General features: G+C 46.2%; 2 protein-coding genes across 6 annotated transcripts in view; one reads left to right on the forward strand and one right to left on the reverse strand.

The window, feature by feature from the left end:
• Positions 1 to 1,494, forward strand: part of RECQL5 (RecQ like helicase 5) — a 37,678-nt gene extending 36,184 nt beyond the window's left edge. For 4 of the 5 annotated variants that reach the window (XM_030461922.1, XM_008494501.2, XM_030461924.1 and 1 more), the window contains 2 exons: positions 55 to 127; positions 240 to 1,494. In XM_030461922.1, the coding sequence (XP_030317782.1) occupies positions 55 to 127; positions 240 to 340 (174 nt within the window). In that variant the 3' untranslated portion in view covers positions 341 to 1,494. The remainder of the gene's footprint in view (positions 1 to 54; positions 128 to 239) is intronic. The other variant, XM_030461923.1, reaches the window with a different exon arrangement.
• A 1,498-nt stretch (positions 1,495 to 2,992) lies between these two features.
• The window catches only part of MYO15B (myosin XVB), a 39,143-nt gene continuing 14,449 nt past the window's right edge, over positions 2,993 to 27,686 (reverse strand). The window contains exons 24-66 of the mRNA XM_030462117.1: positions 27,190 to 27,306; positions 26,053 to 26,118; positions 24,514 to 24,571; positions 23,853 to 23,983; positions 23,647 to 23,742; positions 22,497 to 22,732; positions 22,244 to 22,422; positions 21,449 to 21,521; positions 20,755 to 20,958; positions 20,573 to 20,652; positions 20,295 to 20,389; positions 20,020 to 20,107; positions 18,514 to 18,624; positions 18,243 to 18,337; positions 17,667 to 17,879; positions 17,109 to 17,202; positions 16,602 to 16,772; positions 16,154 to 16,343; positions 15,934 to 16,024; positions 15,165 to 15,399; positions 13,505 to 13,617; positions 12,898 to 12,957; positions 12,592 to 12,667; positions 11,987 to 12,105; positions 11,618 to 11,736; positions 11,041 to 11,182; positions 10,793 to 10,904; positions 10,324 to 10,484; positions 9,959 to 10,071; positions 9,788 to 9,842; positions 9,583 to 9,655; positions 9,189 to 9,265; positions 8,714 to 8,790; positions 8,062 to 8,192; positions 7,380 to 7,474; positions 7,010 to 7,087; positions 6,589 to 6,697; positions 6,101 to 6,249; positions 5,577 to 5,704; positions 4,852 to 4,985; positions 4,262 to 4,395; positions 3,672 to 3,812; positions 2,993 to 3,403 (exon numbers count right to left, since the gene is read on the reverse strand). Of these exons, the coding sequence (XP_030317977.1) occupies positions 3,344 to 3,403; positions 3,672 to 3,812; positions 4,262 to 4,395; positions 4,852 to 4,985; positions 5,577 to 5,704; positions 6,101 to 6,249; positions 6,589 to 6,697; positions 7,010 to 7,087; positions 7,380 to 7,474; positions 8,062 to 8,192; positions 8,714 to 8,790; positions 9,189 to 9,265; positions 9,583 to 9,655; positions 9,788 to 9,842; positions 9,959 to 10,071; positions 10,324 to 10,484; positions 10,793 to 10,904; positions 11,041 to 11,182; positions 11,618 to 11,736; positions 11,987 to 12,105; positions 12,592 to 12,667; positions 12,898 to 12,957; positions 13,505 to 13,617; positions 15,165 to 15,399; positions 15,934 to 16,024; positions 16,154 to 16,343; positions 16,602 to 16,772; positions 17,109 to 17,202; positions 17,667 to 17,879; positions 18,243 to 18,337; positions 18,514 to 18,624; positions 20,020 to 20,107; positions 20,295 to 20,389; positions 20,573 to 20,652; positions 20,755 to 20,958; positions 21,449 to 21,521; positions 22,244 to 22,422; positions 22,497 to 22,732; positions 23,647 to 23,742; positions 23,853 to 23,983; positions 24,514 to 24,571; positions 26,053 to 26,118; positions 27,190 to 27,306 (5,079 nt within the window). The 3' untranslated portion in view covers positions 2,993 to 3,343. The remainder of the gene's footprint in view (positions 3,404 to 3,671; positions 3,813 to 4,261; positions 4,396 to 4,851; positions 4,986 to 5,576; positions 5,705 to 6,100; positions 6,250 to 6,588; positions 6,698 to 7,009; positions 7,088 to 7,379; positions 7,475 to 8,061; positions 8,193 to 8,713; positions 8,791 to 9,188; positions 9,266 to 9,582; positions 9,656 to 9,787; positions 9,843 to 9,958; positions 10,072 to 10,323; positions 10,485 to 10,792; positions 10,905 to 11,040; positions 11,183 to 11,617; positions 11,737 to 11,986; positions 12,106 to 12,591; positions 12,668 to 12,897; positions 12,958 to 13,504; positions 13,618 to 15,164; positions 15,400 to 15,933; positions 16,025 to 16,153; positions 16,344 to 16,601; positions 16,773 to 17,108; positions 17,203 to 17,666; positions 17,880 to 18,242; positions 18,338 to 18,513; positions 18,625 to 20,019; positions 20,108 to 20,294; positions 20,390 to 20,572; positions 20,653 to 20,754; positions 20,959 to 21,448; positions 21,522 to 22,243; positions 22,423 to 22,496; positions 22,733 to 23,646; positions 23,743 to 23,852; positions 23,984 to 24,513; positions 24,572 to 26,052; positions 26,119 to 27,189; positions 27,307 to 27,686) is intronic.

The following is a 27,686-nucleotide window of genomic DNA, read 5'->3' on the forward strand; positions in this document are numbered from 1 at the left end:
AGCTTGAGGTAACTGGTACCTGCTTTCTGCTCTTTGTTTTCCCCAATTCTGCAGGATCTGTTTAAGGGCTTTGCTCGGCACCTCTCTCATTTGCTGACTGAAGAGCAGAGCCCTGCCTGCAAGACTGGTGAGTTAGCAGCTGGAGAGAGGACCAAAAATCTTAGGTTTTTTGATGTTAAATGTATTGTTGTCTTATAATATAAAGTATTGTCTCAAAGGTGGTGTTTCCTCTTTTGCAGTGAAGGAGGAAGCACAGAGGCTCATTAAGGAGTTTTTCAAAACAAGGGTCAGGTGTGAGAGTGAGACAGACTGGCAGGAGCTGCAGAGCTCAGAGACCTGATCCTTGCATCATGCTGCCTGTCTTCCTTCCTCCAACAGTAGGACCAGGGGATCTTCAAGAACTCAGCCATGGAAGGCTTCATGAAACTGCAGAATTGAGCTTTATTTTTCCCAACTGCATTTTTGCTCACTACTGACCTTAGTGGCACACACCACCTGGAAACCAGTTTCTGTGAAGTTCTGGAGAGTTTCTCCAATTACCAGGACACTGAGCCCTCTAGTTCCTCTTTTCAAGAGATGGAGCCTGCATCTGCAGTGTGGATTAGCAGCTGCTGCCTCGGATGTTGTGCAGTGTTTCAAACCTCTACTTTCCTACAGTTGTCTGGGAAGGGCTTTCCAGCCAGGACTCTGCTTTGGGATGGTATCCCACTTCCTGGATGGCTTCCCCCATCTCTTAGTTCTTGTTTCAGTGTTACCAATAGAAGCCTTATGCTACAAGTTCACATGCTTTGCTTGGGCTGCCAGTGACAAACTTGATGGTTGAGTTCCTGGATGGAATGTTTTCCCTTGAAGGGCAAGAAGAGAATGTTGTGGGTTGTTTTTGGGTTTTTTTTTTGTTTGTTTTTTACCATGCAGGTGATGTCTACTTTCTGAAGGTGAAGAAACTCAAGAGTTTTTTTGTTTTAATCTGAAGGGTTTTTTTAAACTGTGTCTAGTTCTGCCTGCCCTTTCACTTAAGCAGTCATTCTCTTCCAAGTATTAACTTCTCCAATAGTGGCACTAAGGTTGCCAATGTTTTCCCAGCATTTGCTTGTAACCCCCAAAGCCATATTTGCTCCCTGTGCCTCGCCCACAGTCTGCAATACAGAGGGCAACACTGCTGTTACAACTGGCTAAGGTACTGCTGTGGCCCTCACATTGGCAATGTGATGCCTCTGCTGCTATATTTATATAGGACCTGAACCTTAGGGTATCAGTGGGCTTGAAATAATCTGATTCCCCGGCCCAGTTTCTTTCTGTTGGGTTTTTGTTGGATTCTGCCTTTGTACCATGCCTGTAGAGACTGGTGGCCTCAGGCACAAGTGTACTGCTAATGGAATCTGCAGCCTGAGGCCACCAAACAGGCTTTTGGGATCACTGTACTGAGCAGATGTATTTTTTTAAGATGTTCTGAAGGTATATGTGGAACTGACAATAAAACAACGTTAGAACTGCTCTGGACTCTTCCTGGAAACTTTTTCTCACAGCTCAGTCATACAGACTGGTCTATGAAACATTAAGACTTCAACTCTGTCACCGCAGACATTTCTTATCTGAACAGACAGCTAATAAATGCAACCCTGGGATGGTTTGGATGGGAACCATGGGCCAGATGACACCACAGCTCTTTATAACTGCAAGACTTTTCCAACTAGAACCAGAAGGAGAAATTGGAAATGTTTAACTCAGAACATGCTTTCATCTTTAGCTTGCTTTGCTCACTGGAGGACAAAGGGCTTTACAAGCAGCCTTTTACATAATAGAAGTGTTTTTCAGCTGTTGCCTGCTGGCTTCTATTTTGCCTTTCCATTAAAAATCCTGCTTCATCAGGCACTTTAGTGGGGTAACTATCTCTCCAAAGTTCAGTACATATAGAGTTCAGCTGCTGCCTTGGAGAACTCAGAAATGCTTTATCTTGTAAATCATGTCTCCTAAAAGTGCTGGTTAAGGCACAGGCTTGTGTGAAAAAGTGCTTTTTCACAATGTGGGGCATTTCTAATCTGATGAGTTGTGCTTCAGTGTAAGGCAGGAAAAACTCAGAGGGAATAAGGATAAGTTACTCTTTAGATATATTTTCTATTCCTTTCTTTCATGTCACTGTGGTGCTTTACCCAGCCTTGCAGTAGCACTGCTGAGGGGGAGGGTAGAACATGCTTAAGCTAAGACCTCACAGGCTGCAACAAGCGGCACTTAAGACAGGTTCCTGACAGGGAAGATGCTATTGCTGCTGCTGGCATCAGCTCACCTGCAAGAAGATAGCAGTGCAACAGGGCTTGTGTTGAGCACCCTCAGATCTATCCCCTTCCCAGCCAGCAGCAACCTTTTGCTTCTGCAGTTACCTGCAGATCGGTCTTCACATGTTAGGTGTAAACCAGCATCTGCCATGTCATAGCTGCAAAAGTTATTTTTATATAGTATCTGTGTAGTTATTTTATTGCAGTCTCCTAAAGTGCATGTACTTTTCAGTTCAGTAGGATAGCTGTAGCAATAAAAATAAATTAAGCATTTTTCTGCAACCCAGGACCCTCTGCTCTACTGAAGTACAACTTCCATTTGAATATGCTTTCTCCACGGGCATGGAGCCACCATTTAAGTATGACAGCTGCATGGACATGACTGACTTCTTTGTAGTAAAGGGAAACATAGGCATATAATTATGTCAGTAAGAAATTAATTAACAATAAGCTTTCTTACCATTGCAGCTCAGTCTGTGCCTCAGCATGTGTGCTAATTGTATATTAACACTGATCTGCTTTGCAATGAAGATGCTTTCTACAAGCTCCTGGCTTCACAAACCCTGCTATAGGGCCTCTTGCATATCAATACAGAGAAGAAGCTGGCCTATGGAAAACACCAGCAGCCAATGCAGTCATTTCATAGCCTCAGCTGTGCACCAGGATACACAAATCTCTAGCAAGCACTGGTCTGTGATCATGTTGATTAATTCAAAACAGAAAACAACAGTCCCAACACTGCATAGCTTAAAGGCAGTTGCTTGCATCTGTTCAGGTGAACTGTGTTGGAACAGGCTGTGAAAAAGTGGCAGTGTGGGAAGGTGGTCCCATGGTTTGTTTAGCCACTGCATGCATCACTTCCAGGAAGACTATTTGGGGACTGAAGGGCAGGTCACAAGGGGTGAAATTGTGTCCATCAAACAAACACTGGTGGCAGTCTTAAGAAAGCAGCTGTCAGAGGTCATGGATGTCTTTTGGAAGAGTCCTTTCCTGAAGGCAGGGATCACTGAACAAGCTCAAAAAAAGACAATCAGTGCTGTTTTTCTTGGTCATTCTCCCCCTCTTAGGCTCTAGTAGTGCACCTCTGTTTCATCGAGGATGACAACAATTGTCTGGTACATTTCTTTAGCCTGTCAAAACACAAACCAGTATCAGTCGTTCTGTCCTTCTCACAGCTGCTTCTCATAATTAAGTATTCCCATAAATCACTTTCTATAATTAAATATCAGGTACATGATGGGACAAAGCTGCAACGATGGTCCTGGGAAATGCAGTGTCCCCATCTATCTCTGGGACAGAAGAGAGCACCAGTATAGTCTCTCAACAGAGGCTCAGATGGGCAGTGGAGGGCAATTTCTGAATCACCAGGAGGAAAACATATGTCCAGGCTGATCTCACCTCTGGCAGTTCAAGCCACATAGTCTTGGGTCTGTCAGCAGAGCCATAGTTCAGTTCTATGCCAGGAAGCCCACCATCAGAGGTGGGCCGCAGGGTTCGCATCTTCTGCAGGTCCTTCAGTGGAATGACACAGGAGACCACCTGTGTAGGGAGAAAAGCCACAGAACACTCTGGTGCAGTCCTTACAGATAATACCATCTGATACTCAGCAAGGATGATTCATCTCAAGGGAATATTGAAAGGTAAGAGAAGGACTGGGGCACAGGACAGTGTGTACAGAATACAGGGCAAACACCTGCTGCCAGCATATCCCTGCTGGCAAGACTGCAAGACTGGGACAGGAACATGACCTACATGTAGTTTTACTGTGGGCCATGCTTCTTAGCATGATCACTGGACTTACAAAAGAGCACATGGCACTTCTGTGGCAGTTCTGCCACTCTCATCACTTGTTATGAACTAGGAATGTTGGTGGAGTGGCTGTGAGGCAGTAAAAGCAGTCTCTTGCTGCAAAGCTGCTTTTAAAAGTCAAAGTTAACACCTGACAGACATCAGGGCTCTGGACTCTAGGGAGGTGTTGTCTGGCATACCTGGGTGGTGACATCCACCACAATGATCTCCTCTTTATTCACACCAAAGAAACAGGGTGCAGGGATTGTGTGATCACTGACTCTCTCAACAAAGTAGGTGTTGTAGCCAAAGAAAGGCAATTTCATGACATGCTCTGTAAGAAAGCAAAAGGTGACTTTCAGGCAGCAGCTTCCAGCAGCAATCTACTGTACCAACCTAAGGTGCAAAAACCTAAAAAGCTCCAACTGTTCCCAAGCCTTTCCATATAAAAATGACAGATTGACAACTTCTGCCTCTACCCTCTGTCCTGAATAAATGTCCCACTCAGAAAACAGACGTGCAGCCAGAATACCAATTAAATCAGAAGTTCCACAGAGCTCTGCAAAACTACTGCAGTATTCTACAAAAGAGGTGGAACTTCTACCATGATCACCATCCTTGGTAGCAAAGGCCAATCTGCAGTGGGAGGTTGTCAGGGAGTTCTATCTCATGGCCCACTCCAAGGTCAAAAAATCCATGCCAACCTCATGAACTGCCCCAAAAGTGCATTCACAGGAACCTCCATCATGAGCAGGATAGACAACTCAAGCAGATCTGATGATCTCCTCACCTATGAACTGTATTTTTGCATCCACTGGCTGGAGGGGCTGCCTGGTTCTCAGCAGCATGTCAACATGGTTCTGCAGAACCTGGAGACTGATGGAGGACTGCAGGGTCTTTGGTGTGTACTCCTTCAGCTCTTCCCTGTGCCAACAAGCAGATACTAATTCACCCTCTGCCCAGCTAAAACTGAAAGATCAACTAGGGGAATTAAGAAGGAGGAGGGATGTGGCAACAGTTTTTAATTGCATGGCTGGGGGAAAGGGTTGAGGGTGAGAAAAGCACAACAGGTTATCTCTCAATTGAATAATGATTGGATAATGGATTCATTCCCATTAGATGTATCTCACTACAGATTTCAGGTGCCCAGAACTGGAAATGCAGGGACTTGTGAGAAAGAACAAAGGACCATTAACCCTAACTATAAACTCATGCAGTTTCTTCTTGGTACTACACATGGAAGTCAAAAGAAATGCCCATGGCACCCTCATGACCCTCAGCTCAGGAGGAATCACAAAAGGAAATGTGGATCAGAAACAGCCAGCATTAAGAGTGTGAACAGGGGATAACCTTCCTCCTTACGAGCAGGAGTCAGTTACTAAGTGACATTAATTAGCAGCTTATGTTCTCCAGACTTGTCCATATCTTAATTATCCAGATACTACTTTTAGGCACCTTCCCCTAATCCTTGCCAACACCCATTAGAGATAGAGATCCACCCTGAGACAAACATACCTGGTGAGAGCAGAGTTCTGATGCTCTGATTTGGCCCAGTACTGGAGCATTGCCAAAATGCTCACCTGCATCTCCATTTCTTCACTATGGCTCAAGAGTATCTTTCCATTCAGGTAATCCCACAGAATCTGAGAAGCAGCATAGCAAAAAGGCTTTGGTTAAACCTACCAGAGAGTTCAGGCAGGTCAGGGCAGTGCCAGGCTGCAGAGACCCACATCCTGCCTTGCTAACTCATGCAGCTCAGGCTGGTAAGACAAAACCAATGGTTCCCTGGGCTCAGGAAGTGCATGTGAAACTGCACAAACCACACCTGGAGCAGTACAGCTCATAGGATAGGCCTACAGGTGCCCTTCCTTCTGACAGCTGTGGTGTCAGTTATTAGGCATTCCCAGAAACAGCATATGCAGCCCATCAGCCAAAGCCCTCACAATTCTTCAGCACGCTTGGGACACTCCCATTGGCCTGTACACTAACTCAGCCCAAGGTAGGGAGGTACCTGGTACACACACTGGCTTTGTTCTCACCTGTCCATAATGGACATCAATATAAACTTCGTTCTCAAAGTGCAGAGGTGTCCTCCAGATGACTCTGCGTAAAGTCACGGTGACTAAATTGTCCTCCAGCAGGTAATCATGAAGATACTCCTCTGATCTGATTGGCCTCACCATTTTACCTACACATTCATGCAGAGAGAGGGTCATCACTCCTGCTGCTGAGATAGTGGTATGATCTCCACGGCCTGGGACAGGAGCCTTGATCATTTCTATTCCCCCCTGCTCTTACAGCTCCAAGCATCAGCCATTCCAATGGGACATGGACCAACAGAGACACACACACACATCTCTCAGGATCAGGCAGTACATCCCCTGAGAAGGCACAATCCCTAACCCTGCAGAAGAAAAACATCCCCAGAGCCACCAAAGCTGGAGGAACTATTAAAACAGTAGTCATGGTACTCCCCCCCTTGGAGAAGCTGCTGTGAGAAAGAAGCTAGATTCTAGTTGTTACTTGCCAGAATTATTGCTGTCACTCCTGATGGCATGAAGAACAAACTCCTGTATCTCTTCCTGTTCACTTGCTCCCATCTGCTCACAAATCTCCTGTAAGAGCTCCTTGGCCACCTGAAGCAAGGAAAGAAGCAAATAAATACCATGGCCAGGCAAGCCCGAAGCAGCCTGAGCAGTTAGACATATTAAACCTGTTGGAGGGCAGCTGTATGGCTCTGGCCACTGTGCAAAGAGGCAAGCTGGGTGAGACCTCCCAGCCTTGTGCAGGCCCTGTAGAGATGTGCTGCTACAGGGATTCCTAGGAAATGAGTGACAAACTGTCACAGCACTATGGGAAATGCAGCCCAAGACCAAGATTTTTAAAGATAAGGGAGTACCCTGGCTCAGAATCCAGAACAATAAAGCAATTTAAAGCAGAAAACTCACAGTGAATGTCTTGGTTCTGGAGATGTATTCCAGTCCTCCAGGCATCACTATCACCAACCGGCGGGAGCTACGCCCTTTCTGCAAAGAACAGTCTTTAGGCAGCAAACCAGGCAGGATACCAGTAGCCCCACAATGGTTTCTCCTTCTTCCTCCACATCTCTGCCTTCCATTGCTTGCTTGCCCATAGTACCTGCCTCTTCCCTACCCACATCCCTACTCCATGGCACTGCACTTCCCAATCCCCATACAAACACAGGCTTCATTTCCTCTCTTGGAACAATAACCAGCCCTGTAACTGCACGTGGCACCTCCCAGAAAGCCTCTGCCCTCCCACTCTTCCCAGCATCCCCACTTCTCTGCCCCTCAGTACCAGCAGTGCCTCTATCTCCACAGGGAAAGGAAGGTGGCGGCGGCCCCCATACATGACATTTTTCCGCAGGTTGCTCTGGCAGACCTTGGCTATATCTGCAGGAAAAGGAAAAAGCCTCAGGCACTGAGCAAAACAAAGGACAAAGCATTGTCTCCTGTGGTGCTGGGGCACCCTGGCTGTGTTGAATTTAATTGGAAGCCACTGCTAGGAGAGCAAAGAGGCCGGATCTTTTCACCCACTCTGTCAGGACATGTCCAAATCATGACCCAGACACCATCCAGGGCAGAAGTAGTCCACAGGAATGACAGGATGGGAGAAGTAGAAATCACTTCTCTAAAAGGATTCCAAACCCAGCACCTCACAGCTGACAACTCTGGAAGACCAAAGCCTGCCTTTCCCCTGAGGTCCAGTTGTCAAACTTAGCCCCAGAGACACAGTTCCACCATGCCTGGGTGAAGATGCATTAGAAAATGACTTCTGCAAACACAGTGATTCAAAATCAAAGCAGACTCTTGCCTGCAGTCTCAGCTCAGCACCTCAAACCATTTCTCCTGCTTAACAGGATGAAAGAGATTTTCCTATTGGACCATGTCCCCATCTGTCTTCTTTCCTGTCTTCTTTCCTTGACCACTTGGTAACAAGGCAGGCAGACATTTATTTTATAGGACACAGAAAGTCATACCATGGTGGGTAGTAGAGGGATCACTGCTGGCTAGCTGTAGAAACTTGGTGGCATAGGGCATCAGGATGTTAGAAGGGAGGAAGTATCCAGTTAGCAGGCTCAGGAGCTGCCACCCACGCATCACACTTTCCCTGGGGAACAGAAAGAACTTTGAGAACCTTGGAACAAGAGGATTCCTGCTCTAAGTAGCTCAAAGTGAGCCTCTGCCCTCCTAAACACTTATGGCAGGTGGTAGAAAATGAGGCCAGGGCTTTCTGATGTTGAGGAAAAGACTGATTCAGTTATAATAGCAAAGAAAGACAGGGGACAGTCAAGGCCACTCTGTTGCCACTGCTGCCATATCACAGGGCAGTGTGGGGTCAAGCCAGTTCCTAACTGTTGTATCAGTTCCCCTGGGCTGTGATGTGGAAACCAGGGCTCTGAGCAGCATCACTACTAGGAATGCTTACCAGTGCCCAGATTTATCAGCAGCCTGAGACACAAGGACAATTATCCATGGAAGTGAAAATGCCAGACTCAGTGACTGGCTAAATTTCCTGAGTATGTGGTCCTGGCATCTGAGGAGCAGCAATCTTTACATCACCAGCCTCTCCCCTGGCCCTGGTGTGCATGAACTGAGGCAGATGGTTCCCCTCCTTATGCTGATACTCACTGGTTAGGGTTGTAGGTGACTTGTTTGATGACCTGGCAGTAAACCTCATCATGCAAACTCTCCTTCTCTTTGCACAGCTGCATTCAGAAAGGAGAAGACAGCATCAGAGAGGGTACAAGAGTATCAGAGGCCTCAGATAATCTTTGTGCCCCTCCTCTCTCAGGTCCAGAGTTCTGCCAATTTGGATTAAAGCTTGGGCTTTGCAGCCTCTGATCTCTTGTGCTATCTAGGCCCAAAGATGGAGAGGCAGGTTGTGCTCCCACCCAGAGGGTGATATCCAGGGAAACCATTTACATGCAGCCCCTTCCCCTGTGTTTTTTAACCAGCCTCTCTTTCAGATCCCTTTCTCACATAGGAGCTTGCATTGTGCATTGTGCATTGTGCATTGTGCATCTGCTCTCTCCCTTCCAAGCAAGGTCTTAGCTCTTCATCCCCATTGGTGCTCCAGCACCTTTCCAAGGGGAAGGTCACTAACCTGAAGGATTTCATAGATGCATTCAACCTCATTCTGCTTCCTGGGTTTTGATTGGTCTCCCATGAACCTCATAAGAGCTGTAAAGTGAAGGCCAGCATTTAGGTCTAAACAGAGGTGAACCTGCTGTGGGGCAGGTAAAAGGCTAGAAAATGTCCTGAAAACATTTTTGCTCCACAGGCTAGTACAAAGCTTGGATTGGACTGGCAGGTGAGGCAGTGTTCATGGGCATTTTGCTGGATGCTTCATCAGTTATTAACTGCAGAAATGCCTTAAGGAGGGACTCTTCTCTCAGTTTTCATTCCATTCGGGCACCATGATGCCTTTGTGTGGCCATCATGATTGTCCCAGCCTGTGCTCCAGCCTCTGCAGTATTTTGTCCTAGATAAGTACTTACTCTTGAAGTTCTTTGTAGCAAGCTCATTCAGCTCTCTATCAGAGTACTGGAGCAAAGACTCCTGAATTGGGACCTGCAGGGCCAGAATACAAGGGTAAACTGGGGAGGTAGATCACACAGAGCTGTGCTGCAAGCTTCACCAAAGACACAAGCTCCTAGGATCCTACAGGCAGCACTGAAGAGTATGGGGAGAGACTGGGCTCACCTTGGTGTGCCGGACCAGGTCAGCTGGACTCTTTTTGTCAGCAGACAGTCCCTGCCTAGACAGAGAAGAGAGAACATGCAATCTAAGAAATATCTTCAGAAATGGTTTGGTGTGGATCAGGATCCACAGGTCCTTTGTATGACTGTTCAGGAAGGAACACAGCCTACTCACCTGGACTGAGCCTCTCGGAAGTAGGCTGTGGCAAAGTCCACCATGGTGTAATGACCACTACCAGGGACTAACATGAGGCTGTTGGGTTCTGATGCCAGGCTAGGAACAGAACTCTGCAAGGACAGACACCAAAACCCTCCCTGAAAAGTCTGCTGGGGAACTGAAGTGTGTATCCTCCTTACTTGCCAGATCTGGGAAGGTCTCAGCTGTGTGTGGAGCCTCTCCCTCCCACTATGACAATATCTGTGTCTCTCTCAAGCCCTGGAGGTCAGACATACCAGGGCTATGGATCCATCCTGGCAGCTCCCTCAGAACTCAGCCAGGAATCTCTGGGACACCCTGGCAGTTCCCAAATGACCACTCACCTCTCTGCTGGTGTTCCTGCTCTCTGAGGAAGCTTTCATGCCCTTCCTCTGCCCTCCATGTCTGTCCATGCTGATGCTGAGGTAATCAGGGACTGCAGCCAACTGCACCAGGTTGGTAGGGAAAATACCACAGCGGCCACCAGTGGAACCAAACTGCCAGCCTGCAGAAACAGGGGAGAAAGAATCAGGAACCATAGCAGCTACCCAGAGAAACAGGCAGTGGGGCAAAGGAGGGCACCAGACTGATCAGGTGGTACTGCATCCTGAGATAACATCACCTGTAACTATGGTGGCTGGAGCAAGGTGGGTTACAGTCAAAGAATGGAAGAGATAAAGGGTGGCTATGCCAGCCCTTAAGAGCCCATCTTCTTCTGCTTTACTCAACAGCAGCATGTAGAGCTGCTGGGCATCCTGAGTCCAGCAGGCACTTGAATCCACCTTTCCTGCCTATCTCAACAAACTCACTCACCTGGCTCCACGCCTTGCATGGGCAGTAACTCGATGAGGTCACCCTTCTTGAAGCTAAGAAGGCTCTTGTCATCTGCGACGTAGCTGCGCACAGCAATGACATAGTTGGTGTCCTAGGAAAAAAGTGAAGCCAAGGTCAAATTTTGTCCCCATGATGTGAGGGCCTCAGACCCAATTACCCCATTGACCCTCTCGAGTCCATGTGGGAAACCACCTCCATTCTCTACTGCACCACAGCCACTCCCTCACCTGCCTCAGCTCCTGGATGAAGAGTTCTACCATGGCTTTGATGCATGGAGCCTTCGAAGAGTGCAGGAAGAGCTGCTCTGTCTTCAGAGAAAACTCCAGGGCATTGCTGCCCTTCAGTTCCACTGACAGCACATCTGCAAAGCTGAGAACATGGCCAGCATGCTCAGGCTCCTTCTGCTAGAACCAGGGATGCTGATCATGGGGATGGGAGATCATTCCAAGGACTGAGAATGGAGGCTGAACTTTCACCATCACTGTATTACAAGAGTAATAGCATCATAGGCTGTGCATGGCTTTCAGCGTACCACCCAGAGGACCTCTCTTCTGGTGACATGCACTGAGCTGATTCATACCCAGCACTGACTTATTGTGAGCAATATACAAAGTAGGAAGAAAAGGGAAAGACCGAACTCATTAGGAGGAGGGTCAGTGAGTCACAACTAGCCTAAGACAACCTTAGAGAACACAGCACAACCAAGGAATTTTCAGCTAACTTGTTCAGTCTGCCTCCTTCTCTCTGAGAGCATTCTGCAAGCAATTATTATGATCCTGCAGCAACCAGGGCCCTTTTGCTCACCTGTAGCTCTGGAGAATCTTCAGGTGCTCAGGATTATAGCCAGCTGCTTTCACCACCTTCAGCAGCCTCATGCCCCGGTGAGAAACACCCAGGATCTGGACATCACTTCCATTTTCACCCTGTAGGAAAGTGCAGCAGAAAGCATCAAAGCCTCCATCCCACTAGGACAAGACACAGCAAGGGAAGAAAATGCTACCGTATGCTCCAGGAACGAGACCCTGAGGTGATAGAGGGGTCACACCCAGCAAGTGTGAAGGCACAGAAGAATGAGTGATGTGTGGCCAGGCAGAGACAGTAAGAAATTCCCAAGTGAACTAGAGAGACAGTGCTAAAGAAAGTGCAGGGTCTCATGAGATGATTAAGACTCACATGAACTGGGAAAAGACGGGAGAAATAGTTAGCCCAGTTATCCCGAGCAGCCAGTACAATCCTCTTCTTTATCCCATCCTCCTGAATGGACTGGACATCATTGCCAACTTGGAACCCCTCTAGCAGGATTACAAAGCAGACAGTTTCTCAGTAAAAACAAAGAACATACAATCATAGAATCCTTTAGGTTGGAAAAGATGACCTCAGAAGTTACAGCACAGAAAACAATATGCAGAGGGGAAAGGATATCACATTACTTTACACACCAATCTACTACTAGTTTCTCTCCTCTCTCCATGAAGCTCCTGTTAAAGATGACAGATTTTGAGACAACTGAAAATTGGGACTTAGTTTTCTCTCCCCACAATAAACAGAATTAAGTTTTTCTGTCTCAGAGAAATTCCATGGTAATTTTCTGGCCATTAGGAATAAACAAACATTTGTATGCACTATGTAGTGCAATGTGAGAATGTGTTTTCTTGCTGCAGAGACAAACATTTCTCCTCTGCCCTAATTCCTGCCTGGAAGGGCTTGGACAGTTTGTGATTTCATATCAATATCTGGGATGGGCACAAGAAGGAAGGGATGATGGGGCTGTTAATTACTCAGCAGGTCTTTCATTTTGCGCTTCTCCTCCCTGGAGATCCGAAGGCAGGAATCAGAGAAGGTGTCACGCATGATCTGTAGAGGACAGAAACAGAGGTTTCCCTTGGAAATGCCATATCTAAGGGTGTTGAAGAATCTGATGCTGTAAGCTTCAGAGAGGAGTGAGCAGGGGCTTGACTGAATGGACCTGGAGGAGAGACTAACACCGGTAGGGATGCAGAAGTGAAGGCAGCTTATGCAAAGTCATTATGGAATGTTTTGTCCCCAGACAGACAACAGGCCTTGAGTCATACACCAGTACATACCTGTTCACAGAGCAAGTTCAGACAGTAAGGGTGGCTGAAATTTTCTTTGGGGTAAAACACCTGCAAGAGAAGGATAAAAACAGTAGTAATGTTACAGATGTTTACAGATGTTTACAGATGTTGCAGAAATAGATCCCCAGGGATGTTTTGTAATCCATGTGCCCTGCTGCCAGAAAGGAGTGAGTCCATTTCCAAGAACAGGCAGGGGAGACACACTGTAAGAGTAAACAGGACCTGGAGCAAAGAACCAAAAGTAAAGTGGTGAGACCAGGGGATGAACACCTGTTCAGTACACTCTCCAATACTTGATTTTAAACACACTTGTACTATTTTAACAGGAAAGCACCAAGTAGCAGGAAATTTATAGCTTTCTCAGTGCTTTATGAAAGAAGGAAAGGACAGGCGGGGAAACAGACACCAGAGTCTGTAAGGCAGAGTAAGACTCAGGTGCCCTGTGAGATGATCCCTGGCTCCTGTGTCATGTGACCTCCACACAGAATTATCTTTGCACTCTTATATCACACTGGGTGCAAAAAATTATTTAAACCAAATATGGGACCGACTCCCTCCCCCCATGGCCAGCTGTCAACTAATTAACAAACTGCACCTCTTTGCGCAGAAAGATTTTCCAGGCAGGGTTGACATAGGAAAAGCTGACACTGGCAGTGAGCTTGTACAGCTGGGTCTTGATATTGTCTTCTGCTACTGTTACAGCAGAGCCTGTGAGAGGAGAAAGAGCAGTGAAGATGGGATTTGCTGACTGCAGTGTCACCTTCCCAGCCGCCAAAGACCCACCAAAAGAAAGGGACAGTGCCACATGCCTGGCTGAAGATCACTGACAAGACCCCTCTTCAAGGGCAGTGATCACCTACAATGCAGCCAATATAAATGCATGCACAAAACAGTCATCATGTGAGCACTGGCATTACTGATAGCATTTATACTTGATGTATTAGCCACTAAGTTCAGTGGTCATAATACAAACACCCCAGAGATAGGGAGCACACAGAGTCCCAAGCGAAATATTAGCACTGTGCTAAACCTTGAAGACATTTTACTTTATGCCATTATGAGAAGAATGTTAAAGGTTTCAAAAGGACATAAAAGTTCTCTCCTGAGCTTGCAGACTGCAAGGTTCTGGTACAAGTCACCCAGTATTTCCAATGGACTTCCTCTCTGCAGATCTATTTAAGACAGGCTCAATCTGAAGACAACTATTCAAAGACATTGCTTTACAAGGCAGAAATGCCTTCACTTGAAGCACTCTCAACTTTCCACACCTCAGAGTTCACAGATAATCAAGAAATGTAGCAGATCTCACAGTTCAAGTTGTTTCTACATTCTTACTCGAAGGCACGTAGGGATTTGTTGGAATTTATTTTTCAGGCTAATCCAGCTACTCTGAGTTACTTTCACAGAACTTCCTAAAGATGCATTTTTTAAAAGAGGGGAAGTGGAATAGGGACATTCTATTATACCAGGCAGCTTGATGCAGGATGGAGTCCTGCAGTAATGTGTTAAGCTGACTGATCCTTATGTGTTATAAAATGTGATGCTGATAAGTTTTAAACAGCTTGAAAGACATTGGTACATGTATCTAAAATAGCACCAAACTAAAATTAGGACTTCAGGCTCCCTCTGCAATTCGGGGCAAAACCTGAGACTAAATAACATTCTAAACTCCTGGTGAGAAGCATTAACTATGCCATTTTTCAGGTGGGCAACATCCAGACACTCCTTATGTGGCCAGGGTCCAAGGTCTCCCAGGCTCTCATTCTCCCTCTGAGAAATATTTCTTCATTCCTCAGCCTGTCTCTAAGGACCATCCACAGGCTCTTGAAGGTAAAATACCTGGTTTCCTATCCCTTCCTGGTCTAAAGTCCATCCATTGAGATGCAGTTTTCATAAAGCGATTATGCTTCGGGTAGGTAATAAAACACATTGTGAACTGGACCTTGATAAAGCTGTAGCCCAAAGGTCCTTTCAGGTGAATTTTCAGATAAATTCAGCCCCTCCTTCATTATTTGTACCTGAAATCCTGCACTGCACTGGGAAGAAAGGGAAGAGTTAGAGCTGGGAAGTGCCATGCTGCGTGCTGGGCCACACTGGAATTATGGTGACAGTCTCTGATTTCACACAGCCCACTCTATCGGCAGGAGGCCAATGACAAAAAATGTACTTTGACTCTTCCAGGCCACTGGGTTGGTTCCAGCCCCATTCTATTCCCCCCTGCTATCAAATCCCACTTGGATGAAGTCAATACTCACCCTTCCCTGTGGATTCCTGCTGGCCCTGGTACTCAGGCGGGGAAGGTGGAGCAAATGGTGGTGGAAGAGGAGGAGGGGATGCAGGAGGGGCCTGGGAACCTGGTGGGGTACTCTCCTGTCTGAAGATGGCCATGAGAGGCAATTGCTTCTCCTTGATGGAGCTGGAAGCTGAGCTTGGTTTGGGCTTGGGAGGAGGGGGAGGTGTTTTCTTCTGCTGTGGCTTGGGAGGGGAAGGCTGTAAGACAGCAAAAATCATTTGACCCAGTCACTCTCTGCTTTACGGTGTTCTGTCCTGACACTGCTGTTATAAATCATCCCTAGGGCAGCAGTAGAACCCTAGAAGCAAGATCTTTGCAAAGAGAGACACCAGGACTTTAAAATAGCACATAATTCACAAAGAGATGAAAATCGAGCAAACACAGGTTTGTATTTCAGGTTGAAGCCTCCAGTTAGGAAGGGGGAAAAGCCATTAATGGGCCAAGATCTTGGTGGCAAATGAGGCAAACATGAGTTGCTTGCTTCCAGTCTTTAACATACCACAATAGCACTTGCTGCTCCAGAGCCTGTTCTCCAGGACCTCAAGTGGCTTTATAGACTGGAACTCAGTCTAGGATAGGCAGCATCATTGTTTGAGCTCATAGCTTTCTAGTAACCCAAAAAGAACCACCTGGTTGCTACTGCATTACCAGGTAGCTCCAAACCTGTTGGAGACTGGGTATACAGGCCCTCTACACTAAGCTCTTAGATGATTGGAAAGCAAAGAACTCACTGATTTGGGAGATGAGAGGTTCATCATCCCCAGCTTGGCCAGAGCCTCATTTTTGGGGTCACTCTTTTTTATAAATGGCTTGGATGGTTTCCTGCAAGGAAATGGGGAAGAGAGTTACAGAGGGTATGCAGGAGTTGTGGCCACAATAAGGCCAAGAGGTAGTGCTGGGAATAATCCCACTCATCTCCTTCCTGCCCACCTGGGTGCATCCCATTCTCACCTGACAGGCTCAATGGGATGGGGCTCAGGGGCTGGCCTGCTCTGGTACATTCTGATGATGTTGCGGATCTCCTTGCTGGGTTCAGGCCGTGACTCAGGACCCAAAGGCTTCACTACAGGTGGCTCCTTCTTCACTTTTGGTACCTGCCTTTTTGGCTTTGGCTCAGGAGGTGGCAAAGTGGGAGCAGGACCTATCAGGGATAACACAGGAGAAATCCATTTGTCTCATTTGAAGCTCCCTCTCTTTCACCAGTAGGCCTGACTGGCTATGGTATTCTGCTGCTTTGCTTTGGAATCCCACTTCCCAAAGCTCAGCTCTTTCTCTCCTCTCTGCTGCCAGGATGCAAACTCCACAAAGAGCCAGATCCTCCTCTGGCATCCTGGCATGATGTACCTGGAAAGTCCCTGTTTTTCAGCCTGCCTGGGTCTCCAAATGCATATCATCTTACCTGCCTGTGTTTCAGAACTGGGTTTCTCTTCTTTCCTCTTCTGCCTCTCCTCTTCTTTCCTCTTCTTGCTCTCATCTTCTTTCTTCTCCTCCTGCTTTGGCTGGGGATTTTCTGGAGGGGTCCAGGTTTTGGAAGGAGGCCTAACTTTCTTCACTCGGATGTGTTGTTCTCCTGCACAGAAAGGGGAATCTGAACTAGTTAAACCCGCAGCCAAACCTATCCCTACCAGGATTGTTCCCACTCTTGTATCAGTAAGCAGAAGCCTGTGCTTTGTAGAGGCTAAGGAGGGTGTGGCAGTCACAAACCTAACAATTTCTAGAAAAGCAACAACAAAGCACCTTACAATCTGAATTGCAGCCAACTGAGCAGGCACCCAAAACTGCTGCTGCTACACACAACACCAGCAGATGGGGGATTCTAGACAAGGAGACAATACCTTGTTATGCCAAAAAGGCTGCAGAACAAGTTGCTGTGAGGAGTGAAATTCCCAAAGTGGTAGATGCTTACCCATCTTCTGAAAATATTGTCTCTTCTGCTGGAAAGTTTCCCGAGGATAGTCATCTTCACTGTTGGAGAACTCATCTTCTGTGTAGTCATAAACCTGCAAGCAGTTCACAAGATGGTCAGTTAGCACGAGCCAGCAGATACCATAGTTCAGATGTGATCTTCCACCACCAAGTCCTGATCTAGAACTTCTCTCCATATGGGACTGTTCCAAAAGAACAGTCTTTGAGACCCAAGGAATCATCAAGTCCAGAGAAGGAGTATGCTAGAGGCCTAAGACAGCTTGCTAAAATATAAAGAATTCAGAGTGATGAATTTTCCTACATTAAAATTCAGGTCAGCTGGGAATCAATTGGGAAACTGCATTGTTTTAAACCTCCACAGAACTGATACCATCAAGGTTTGATCCTGTGCCTGAAAGACTCAGGAAGCAGAGTTTCAAAGGCCTCAGCATAGCTGTCTGCTCTCCTCTCTGCTAAACTACTGCCATACTGGAAGGGATGCAGAGCAAATGCAAATACTGAAATTCAAACCAGGTTCACCACCACTTGTTTCTCGTACCCCTTCTTCTGCTTTAGCTGCTGGTGCTGGTGGTGCTGGTGGTGCAGCATTCTGATTGCTAGGAGGCTTCTTCGGTTCAGGGGAAGTAGCTTGAACTGGGACTTGGGCTCGTGGTGGACTTGAGGCTCTTGGCCTTGAGTTGACACGAGATGGTTGCAACTGCTGTTGTTGCTGCTGGGAAATGGTCATGGCTTGAAGAGTCATCTGCTGGGCCTGGAGAAAAGAATTGCAATATCCATGAACTCAGCTACACAAACCCAGCAGCCATCAGGCAGGCTCTGCCATTCTTTCCCTGGGAGTCACTGAACGTCTGTGTCCACTGCAAATTTCCCAGTATTAAGGACAGTCCATGCCCCAGGAGACTGCTGCCATCTGGCAAAGTATGCACCCAACTCTGGTGCCTCAGTGTTCCCGTGTACACAGAGGGACAAAAAGGGGGTTCCCACTTTTGCATTCCTTATTATTCTCAACTTTACATAACTAAAATCCAGCACACAAGAGCAGGCCTAAGGAAGAAAGGGAGCATGATTTTTCCCAAGTTCCTGGATCCCTCCCCACCCAGTCCCTTCTACTCACCATGAGCATGGCTTGCTGGTTGATAAAAGCTTGCTGTTGTGCTGCTAACTGATTGGGATCTACAGCTGGAGCCACAGGCTGGGGCATAAACATGGCTGTGGAAGACACACATCTGCAAACTCCCACAAGCAAGTGTTCCCCAGTACATGAACATCAGACCCAGAGCTAAGCATTCACTGTGCACCCCACATATGTGACATTCAAATACACAGGCTCCATGAGGACCCTTCCATCTTCTTTCCCTGTATAGTCACTGAAACACTATCACTACCTGGCATAGGTGCAATCCCTCCAGCTGCTGGCATCATAGGCATGGCTGCTGGCATCCCTGCCATTGAAGGCATGGGTTGGTAAATTGGTGTTTGAGTCATTCCAGAGAAACCTACAAGCAAAAGGCCACATGCACAGTGCTTCAGGGAAGAAAGCTCTGATCAGTTCCACAAAACATAACATGTAGTCTGGGTACCTCTGGTTCTCTCCACATTTACCAGCCATAAGGGCACACAACTGGTTTATCACTTCACACACAGCAGAACACAGCAAAACCAGGTGGAAAAAGAAATCTCAGAAAAAAGTGTGGCCTGCCAGAATTTACAAGAGCAGCATCCAGATGATGCTTCTGCACCGTAACTCAGGACACCACCATACTTCATGACTAAGCATATAACTATCTCCTGCTCGTGTCTGATTACAAAGAGTTTCTCTTGGGAGTTGGGGAAAGTTCTCCAAGACTGCCAGATCCATTCTGGTCTCTTTGCAACAGGTAATAAGACTGAATGGAGAATGAGCCCTGGTCTGGGTGGCATTGTGTATTGTGTGAAGGAACTGTGGGGAGGAAGGAATTCCTCTGCTCCCAGAAGTCAAGTCCCACACGAGGCCACAAAACAGAAATCCCACCGAGGGCAAAGCCAGCAGAGCAAGGGGCATTGAGATCAGACTCAGCAGGGAGTGAGTAAGCACACAGCACAGATCTGCTGAATCATTATGTCCTACCCAGTGAGAACAGCCCAGGGATGTCACAGAGACATCTTTATATCTCTCTCTGATGTAAGTAGCCACATGAGTGACACACTGGTCCTATACCAGTGATAGGGCTTGTCGTGCTCCAGAGCCTCTACAACAGCCAGAAATAGTCTCAGACTCAGCAATGATACAAACAGGACATTCACCACCTTTCTGAAAAGCTGGGTACGTTCCTACACATGCAGATTTTCAGTGCCATTAGTGTACTGATGTTTACTCCACCCTACTGAAAATACTTGAGCCTTAGCTCCACAGAAACAAGGAAAAGTAAAGAAACCAAACACACAAACCAGAACCTCTAATAGGATTCAAACTTACTAACCCAAGGAATAGCTAGAGATGATGGGAAAGTCTGTAAGAAAGCAATAAGAAAGGTTAAAAGCCCTCCATGAGAAAGGCAGCAACTACTTTGTGAAAGCACAAGGTGAATAGATGGTAAACATGGGACTGCCAGGTATTGGCCTAGGGAAGAGGTGGCCCAGAGGTACCTGTTGTGTAGACTCCAAGACTGACCCAAGAGAAATTAGAAGCAGAACAAAAGTGGTGCCTGCACCTAGCACCTTCCCCAGAACATCCTTCTCCTAGAACCTGTGTTTGAGGAGTGAAACTTCTGTTGACCTACACTAAAGACAACTCTGCTCTTCACAAATGAGCCCATGGCCTCATTAGCATTTAATAGGTTCCCTGACTTGTGCTCACTGAAGCTAATGTAGCCCCCCCAGGTGTTCTCATCTGTCCCCATCCCCTCACAGACCTGTAGAAGGAAAGACTCCTCTTCCTGTGGGTCCAATCTTCCCACCTCCTTTCATGCGTCCAGTCAGACTCTCCCTGTTCTCCATATCCTGCACCAAGGAAAGAAAAAGAAAAAAAAAAAGTTCTTTGAGCTGAGAGAAAGAGGCTTCACAGGGGGAGAGTCATCCAAAGGTGTATTTGAGCTGAGCAGAGGCAGAGTGACTTGGAAGAGCCATGCTTGAGGGAGTCATAGGAGAACTGCGGAGAAGAAGTGAGAGGGAACATCAAGGGACTTACTGGTACTCTGGAGCCTTGATGCAGCACAGTGCTGAAGAGATCATCCACATAGTTGTCTAAGCCTACAGGAGTCATATCATCTCTGCGTCCTAGATCTAAAGAGCAGAGAGAAGTCTGGTGACAAGGCAGGTAAAGGAATATTCCCCTGCCTCAAGTCCCTGTTTTGGAGTGGAGCACTTCCTACATCAAGAAGAATCACCCAACTCCCCCTCTGCTTTTATTCCCTGGGCCCACCTGGCCCTCTGGGGTGCCATCCACAGTCCTGGGAAAAAGCTTACCTGGATGAAAACTATTAAATTCTGGAGGCAGGCTAGGTGGTGGGAAGGTAGGGGCCTGGATGCCTGGAGCAGGAGGGATCCTTTTGAAAAGGAAAATGAGGACATCACAGGGTGCTGGGAGAAAGACAAGACACTGGGTGACAGAGTCACAAGTGGTGGGGCAGGAGGATCAAGCAACTCACAAATCCAGGTCAGAGTTCTGGAGGAAGCTTCTGTCCCTTTCAGGAGTGATAGGGTACTCAGCTGAGGACTGAGAGGTACTGCTGAAGTTGCTAGTCTCTTCCATCTCTCCAATGAGGTCCAGCACAAAGTCACAGCCCAGCAGGTCCTGCCATGTGTTGTCAGTAAGCATGGAGATAGACCACCCTCGAGACTTATCACAGCCCCTGGTAACAGGGAAGGGAAGGAGAGAAAAGGTGTCCAAGTAGATAGGGGAAATGTAGAGAAAGGAAAACATTGCATCAATTTGCCTCTTGCCTTGTCTATCATCCTAGCTTAATCCTTAAGATTTAATGTGTGGATCAACAACTGAATGACCAGGGTGAGGAAAAAAAATAGAATCACCAAAGACTTGTCTTAGGGTTGTGAGTTGGTTTTGGTTTGGGTATTTTTTTTTTTAATCTTTTCTCTGAAGCTTCTCTCACAGATCACATTAGTGATTCCTGTCTTCCTGAAGAGGCCCATAGTCTATGCACATAGAACCTTCTGCTAGATCAGGTGAGAGAAGGAAGAGCACAAACCAGAGTGGGTTAGGAGGAATAGTCATTCCACATCTGACAGTAAAAATTATAGCCTGCAGCCCTGACCAGTCTGAACCCTGGAATTAATTACAACCTCTTTCACATCTCCAAATGTTCTCCCACCCTCTGGAAGTACCTTGCAGTCAGGAGCCAGCCTGCATACTGCTCCCCAGTCATCCAAGACTCCACTTCAGCTGAGAACTTCTCCTCTAGCACAGAAAAGGGAGTCAGTACACACAGCCCCACTGTCAGGACCCAAAGCAATACCTAAGCTCTGTAGGGAACAAGCAGGACTGGAAAGTCTCAGACACTCCAGAGGCAAGGGAGAAGTGAGAAGGACTAAAAGCAGATGGAGGGCTCCACATGAACACATTCACATCCAAAATAACCACTGTATGACTGCCTGGCATTTACAGCCTGACATCTGGAAACTCTCACAGAGCCTTGGTTCACTGGGGCCACCATCTTCATTCACCAAGAAGCCAGAGCAGGGATGCTCTGCATCCAATTTGCAGGGCTTTATGAACATTCAAGAGGCAGCAAAAGCCAATATTTGAGAAAGGAGAAATGCAGAAAGTCATTGTAACAAAAGGAGCAGTTGCTGCTGCCCAGGTTATGCAGTAATGGGCAACAGGAAAACTAGACCCATAGAGTTGCACAGCCAGAATGGCCCTCTATTGGGATGGGCCCAAACCCACAAGACTCTCATTCCTCATCCTGAACAAGAAAGTCTGAGTTCATCACTCAAGATTTTGGGAGTTTTGGATATAAATTCTGGTGCTTATGTCCCCCATGGCTGTACAAGCCAGAAGCAGTAAGTGTTCTGATCCCTCTTTACTAAGCTGAGGGAAGCACTTTCTTAATGCTGACTTCTACACTGGAAAAGTCCTCAGGGACTACAGGATAATGTAAGGGCAGAGGCACAAGTTACCATTAAAGGTATGAACATCCAGAATCATCTTCCCTCTCCTCTGGTTTGCAGTCCACTCCAGCTGAGTTGGAGGGTAGGCCCGAGATAATGTAGAGTCCACCTCTGTGTGCTGTGCTGCTGTCAAGATTTTCCTCTGGCAAACAGCATTGTAGCCCTCCATGCCATGATCTGACACAAACCTGGGAAAAGAAAACTGCCTTTAGCATACTTCTCTTAACTTTAATTGAAATCTAGCTAAGTCTGTCGTCCTTACTTCAACAACGGCTTCTCCAGTGCTGGTGAAGGGACAAAGCAGCTGAGCAAAGTCTCCATCAGGACCCATGCTCGCTGACTCTGCTCTGTGTCTGGGTTCTTCCATGTTTGGGTGACCACCTGACTGAAGATTTCATCACGCAGAGCCACATTATTCAGACCTCTTCCAGCAATGTAATTGCCCAGAAGCACCTCCTGCCAGCCGTAGAGATTCTTGTCACCCACAAACCGCAAAATCTAGAAGCATCCAGGGGGGAAAGAGAGAGAGAGCTCTAGATCCCAAACTGTGTTGTGAGGTGGGGTTGTAGAACCAGGGTGCTCATGAGCCTAAGAAAATTATCCAACACAGAGATCAGGACCTGTTCTCAGGTTTTGTGCACCATCTAGGTTCTGGTTTGGGAGGCAGTGTTCATAGAGAGTGGATCCTGACTAAAAGTCAGAGTGACTTCAGTCTCCTCTTAATTATGCTTCTGAACTCAAAATTTCTTGCACAAAATTATTCCCCTTGTCTGAGCAGCAGAGCATTACCATTTTTAGGAATAAATCTATGTTTCACATTCACAGAGCTGAAATAACACCATCCTTCTCACACAAATACTACAGAATTGGGGTGTGGTTCCAGGTGTACTTTTCTTGATGACAAAGTCCTTGCCTTTTTCCAGTCTTTATGCAACAGTTCACTGTCCTCTGTTGTGTACTGACACAACAGTCAATATATTTACTATAAACCACACCATGGAAAAGATCTGGGTTAAATTAAACTTTTTTATGTTTCATAGATATGAGCAAACACTTCAGGAGACAGCTCTCTCTTTTACTGTCCTTCATACTGAATCCGGAATATTGGGAAACTAAGGTTTAGCAGTCTAATTCCTATACATATTCTGCCAAATTCTGCATCTACATCACCAGGAGATTCACTTTGATCCCATTGGTCTAGATTGGTCTATGCCTCACCTAGAACACAGCAACCCTAATGGGCTGCATATGCTCCAGTACATAGAAGGAGCAATTTATTCTGTTCTCCTAACACATCATGTGTTTTTAAGAACAGTAGCCACCTCCACCATCTTGTTGTATAAAGGGATCAAAACATTTTCTTGTGCCCACCTCCTCTTCAACAGGCCCTGGTGAAGAAAGACATCTCTTACCAGTTTGTTGACTTCAAGTGCACTTTCCTGATGTTCAGCATTCAGATGGGTTAAGGGATGCTGTAGAGGATGACCAGGGGGAGGGAAATCTGTCTTCTACAAAGAAACAAAAGGACAGAAATACAGAGTTTGCTCCTGGTGTGGCTCCATCTACTATGTCTCCCCAGCAGGGAAGCAATGAAGAGATAACAAAAAGAGTTTCTCACTTGGAAGTGTGACTTGATGAAGGAGGAGAAAGGATAGTTGTTGATGGTGGGTGGTAGGGAAAGGTCATCTTTGACCTTGACTTCTGGAGGCAATGCCTCAGTTATCTGGCTGTCCTGTGCTCTGTACCGACCTGCAAGAGAAAGATTTAAATATTGACATTTGAAGATGTAATTTTTAATTAAACTTCTTCTTTGAAAGTGACCAAATTGTAGTTTTGATTTCTTGGCCTTCAGTTTCCTTAGAAGAATTTTGAGCAGAAAATAAAGGTGGGTTTAAGTTGTCACAGACACATACCCAGCTGTTCAAGAGACCTGGGTTCATTAAACAGTTCGTTTTCACATAGCTTTGACCAAGAAGTTTTTCATCACTGTCATCAGTTCTATCAGCACAGTTCAAATAAAGAAAAGGTAACAGAGATATTGAATTTTGATCTAGTGTTCTGCCAACTGGCCCAAGTCACTCTTCTGCTCTGTTCCATTGGGAAGCAAAAGCCATTTGCCTTTATCATATTTACACTGCAATAACAATAAATCAAATACAACCCAGCTGATAGACAGCAGGTAGATAGATAAGCATGTCCTTAAACAGCTAAAAAACAAGAAAATTAACAGTAAACTAAAACAGTGCAGGAAAGGGAGGGAAGGATGAAGGATTTCTCACCTTCAGCTAACTGCAGGAGGGCAGCAAGCTCTGCAGGGATCTCCAGCAGTCCCACATCCTGTGGAGAGAGCAATCAAGTCAGCCACTGGGGTACCAGCAGTGAAACAACATATAAACCCTGAGCTGCTCTGTTGAGACTGAGTAAAGCTGCCTGTGAAAATCTGGACAGAGCAGGGATTGAACACCTGAATAAAACCAGTAATTTCTGCCCATGCAACATTCAGTAACAAACAAAAAATATATTAACAAGGGTAAGTCAGCACAGGAGAGAAAGGTGAGTAATTTCTAAAAAACTTAGCTGCCACAAGGGAAGTGATAGGAAAGCTGACTTTCTTGGGCTCATCTCTCATTATCAACAAGTTGGCATATTGGACAGAAAACCCATTTCTTCCTGCTCCTTTTTCTGCCATTTTCATTTTTATTTTTCAGTATCCAAGAGAGCTATTTTCATCTAATAAACAGTGATCTAATTTTGATCTTTGGTGCACATGACTATTCTGCAGGTTCCTAAGGAAGTTCAGATCTGTTTCTGGGTGATTCAGGTGAGAATTTGGCCACTGAGCCTTGATTTTTCACTGTTTCTCCCCTTGCATGATGAATGCAATTCTGAAAGGTAGGAAGTAAATGGGCCAATGCAACATTGTGTATCAGCATCAATGTCAGCATGTAAGGTCAGCTCAGGGGATTTCAGACAGCACTACTCAAATCAAGACACTATGGAAACCAAGCCAATATAGTCTGAGCTTCTGGGGGTTGTTTTTTAGTTTTTTTGGTTTAAGCTCTACACAGGAAAGCCTCTACTCACCAATATACTATTCTGACATCTCTCCACAAAAACTCTCAGCAATGCTTAAAAATAGATTCACAGCTTTTTTGATCAGTTTGATTTTGCTCGTAAGGACATACTTGGCTTTAAGTCTAGCTTTCTGATTGTGTACTCAGGAAGTGGACTGTGAAATTCTACAGTCACCTAAGGAAGCAGGTGATACTGCTTGCAAGAACACCTGGTCCTAAGCATTTTCATTGTTCTCACTGACAAATCTATGCAAAACTGTGGCTGATATAAATTCAGATTTCCTTAATACACACATGGTAGCAAATATATGCCTGGTCTAAACACATAAGTAATGGCACTACTAGTAGATACAGGCTAAACCTGTTAAAAAGCCTTTAATATCTCCCTTCCTCTACAACATCTTCCATAAATATACTTGTCCAAAACTGTCTCATTCCCACTCTTCACAACAGAACATTATTAGCAAAAACTCTTCCTCCCAGCTCCAAAGAATAGGTCCACTGCTGTGAACAATTACTGTATTCTGCCTCAGGACCACTTTATGATGCAGGACTATGCCCAGAGATCGGAAAACAATGAACTAATGAGATAGTTACATATTAGAAGGCTCTTTATACCAGGCTAAACTGCATTTTTGCTGCTGTTCCCCAGCAAATCTGGGCTGAGGAGGCAGAGGGGAGGAAGAACACCCTTGAACCCTGACTTGTTTTATTCAGATACTTCCAGACTGTTTGATAACTTACCATTCCTTGGTTAGGACTGTTCTCTGTGTCACCACTGGCCAGAGACCTCCTTTGTTTTCTTTCTTCCTGTTAGGAGATGAATGGGAGATGAGGGTGGAAAAAGAAGTACATGAGCTCACATCCAGCTACTTCTGGGGGCAGACCCCATGGATGGGCAGAAGCTGGCGTCCTGCTCCAGGCAGATAAAATAACAGAACATCTACAGAGCATTCTTGGGACTCAACACAGCATATTGAGAAGGGGATGCCCAGACAAACTCCTTAGCTTTACTGAAATACCACCTGCACTGTAAACCACAAATTAACAGCAAGAACTTTCACCACCTGCCCAGCATCCTTTCCTCTTTTGCCTAGAATTTGATGTGTCTCATAACAAAAGCACAGAGCTGTCAGAAACAGACACCTGCTTCCCCCAGCATCAAAGAATGTGGTAACACAGCCTGAACACAGATGGACAGACTTGCCCATGAAGGAGGACCCCTTTAGAGAGGGTGGGAGGGATGCCAGAAGCCAAACTCCCTTGCAGCTCTGCCTTTTCCATCTGTTCTGTTATCCTCTAGCCTTGCCACTCACCTGACTCCTACGCCAAGATGGAAGAGGAGGATGTCTCTCTCTCTCCCACTCTCTCCTACTTGTCTGTGTTGCAGAATGGTGACTAAATGGGAGGTTATGAGGGTTGGGCTGAGAAAGACAGTAGGCGTGCTAAAGTCCAAAGGGCAGGGCTGTGGGGAGGAGAGAAAGGAGGAAATGTGCAGCAGGTAAACTTTGAGACCTTTATTGTTGCTACTGCATGTAGCAATAGACCTTAGCAAGCAAACATTGGAAGAAAAGAAAGTTTCAGAAGAGATGTGCTGTTGAGGTTACCTGGCAGAAAGAACACCTGGATCCTGTCCAAGGAAGAAGGTACAGGAAAAGAAAAACACACTGCTCTGGGCATGGCACAGTAGAAGGAATAACTGACCTTAACCCTTTGCCCCATCCATTGCTAGTTATGCCAGGAGCTGTACTGGGTCCCTCCCTTGTGAAGGCGACAGCTATAGGGATGTTAGTTGCTACTCTAAGAATGAGTGGTCTGACTTCCTGTTTCCAATGTTCTTTTTAAGAGCTTGTGCAAAAGACACTGCCCCTCTGACAGCACCATGGCCCTCTCCTGCACACAATCTTCAATCTTCTCAAAGCACTGCCATCCTGTCTTCATTCTAACTACGGAACCAGCAGATTTCTCATAGGCCCAGACTTCAGCAGCCTGAGGTAGCTGTAAAGTGGACAGGGGAAGATTACTGTGGACTGAAAAAGTCTTTCAATTCAGCCACCAGCTGGGAGAACACCAGAAATGCAACTAAGCAACCAATAAAGCAAGATTAATGATTCCTCATAGCCTGAGCAGAACTGCAGCTCTGGAGGCCTCAGATAGAATAAAATCATGTCTTGTGTGAGGCAACCTAGAGAAGCTCACATACATAGACATTCAAATCAGCTGCATGTTTACTACATTAGCCAATTCTCAGCTTCATCTAGGAAAAGAAGACACCAGTATCTGTGGTTCCTTCTTTTAACTAGTTTTATATCAACCAGAGAGTGAAGGACACCTTGCTAGATCATTTCCAATAAACTTTCTAAGGCCATCCCTGCCCT

The sequence above is a fragment of the Calypte anna genome, chromosome 18, assembly GCF_003957555.1.
Source record: "Calypte anna isolate BGI_N300 chromosome 18, bCalAnn1_v1.p, whole genome shotgun sequence".
In the NCBI taxonomy this organism is placed as follows: domain Eukaryota; kingdom Metazoa; phylum Chordata; class Aves; order Apodiformes; family Trochilidae; genus Calypte; species Calypte anna.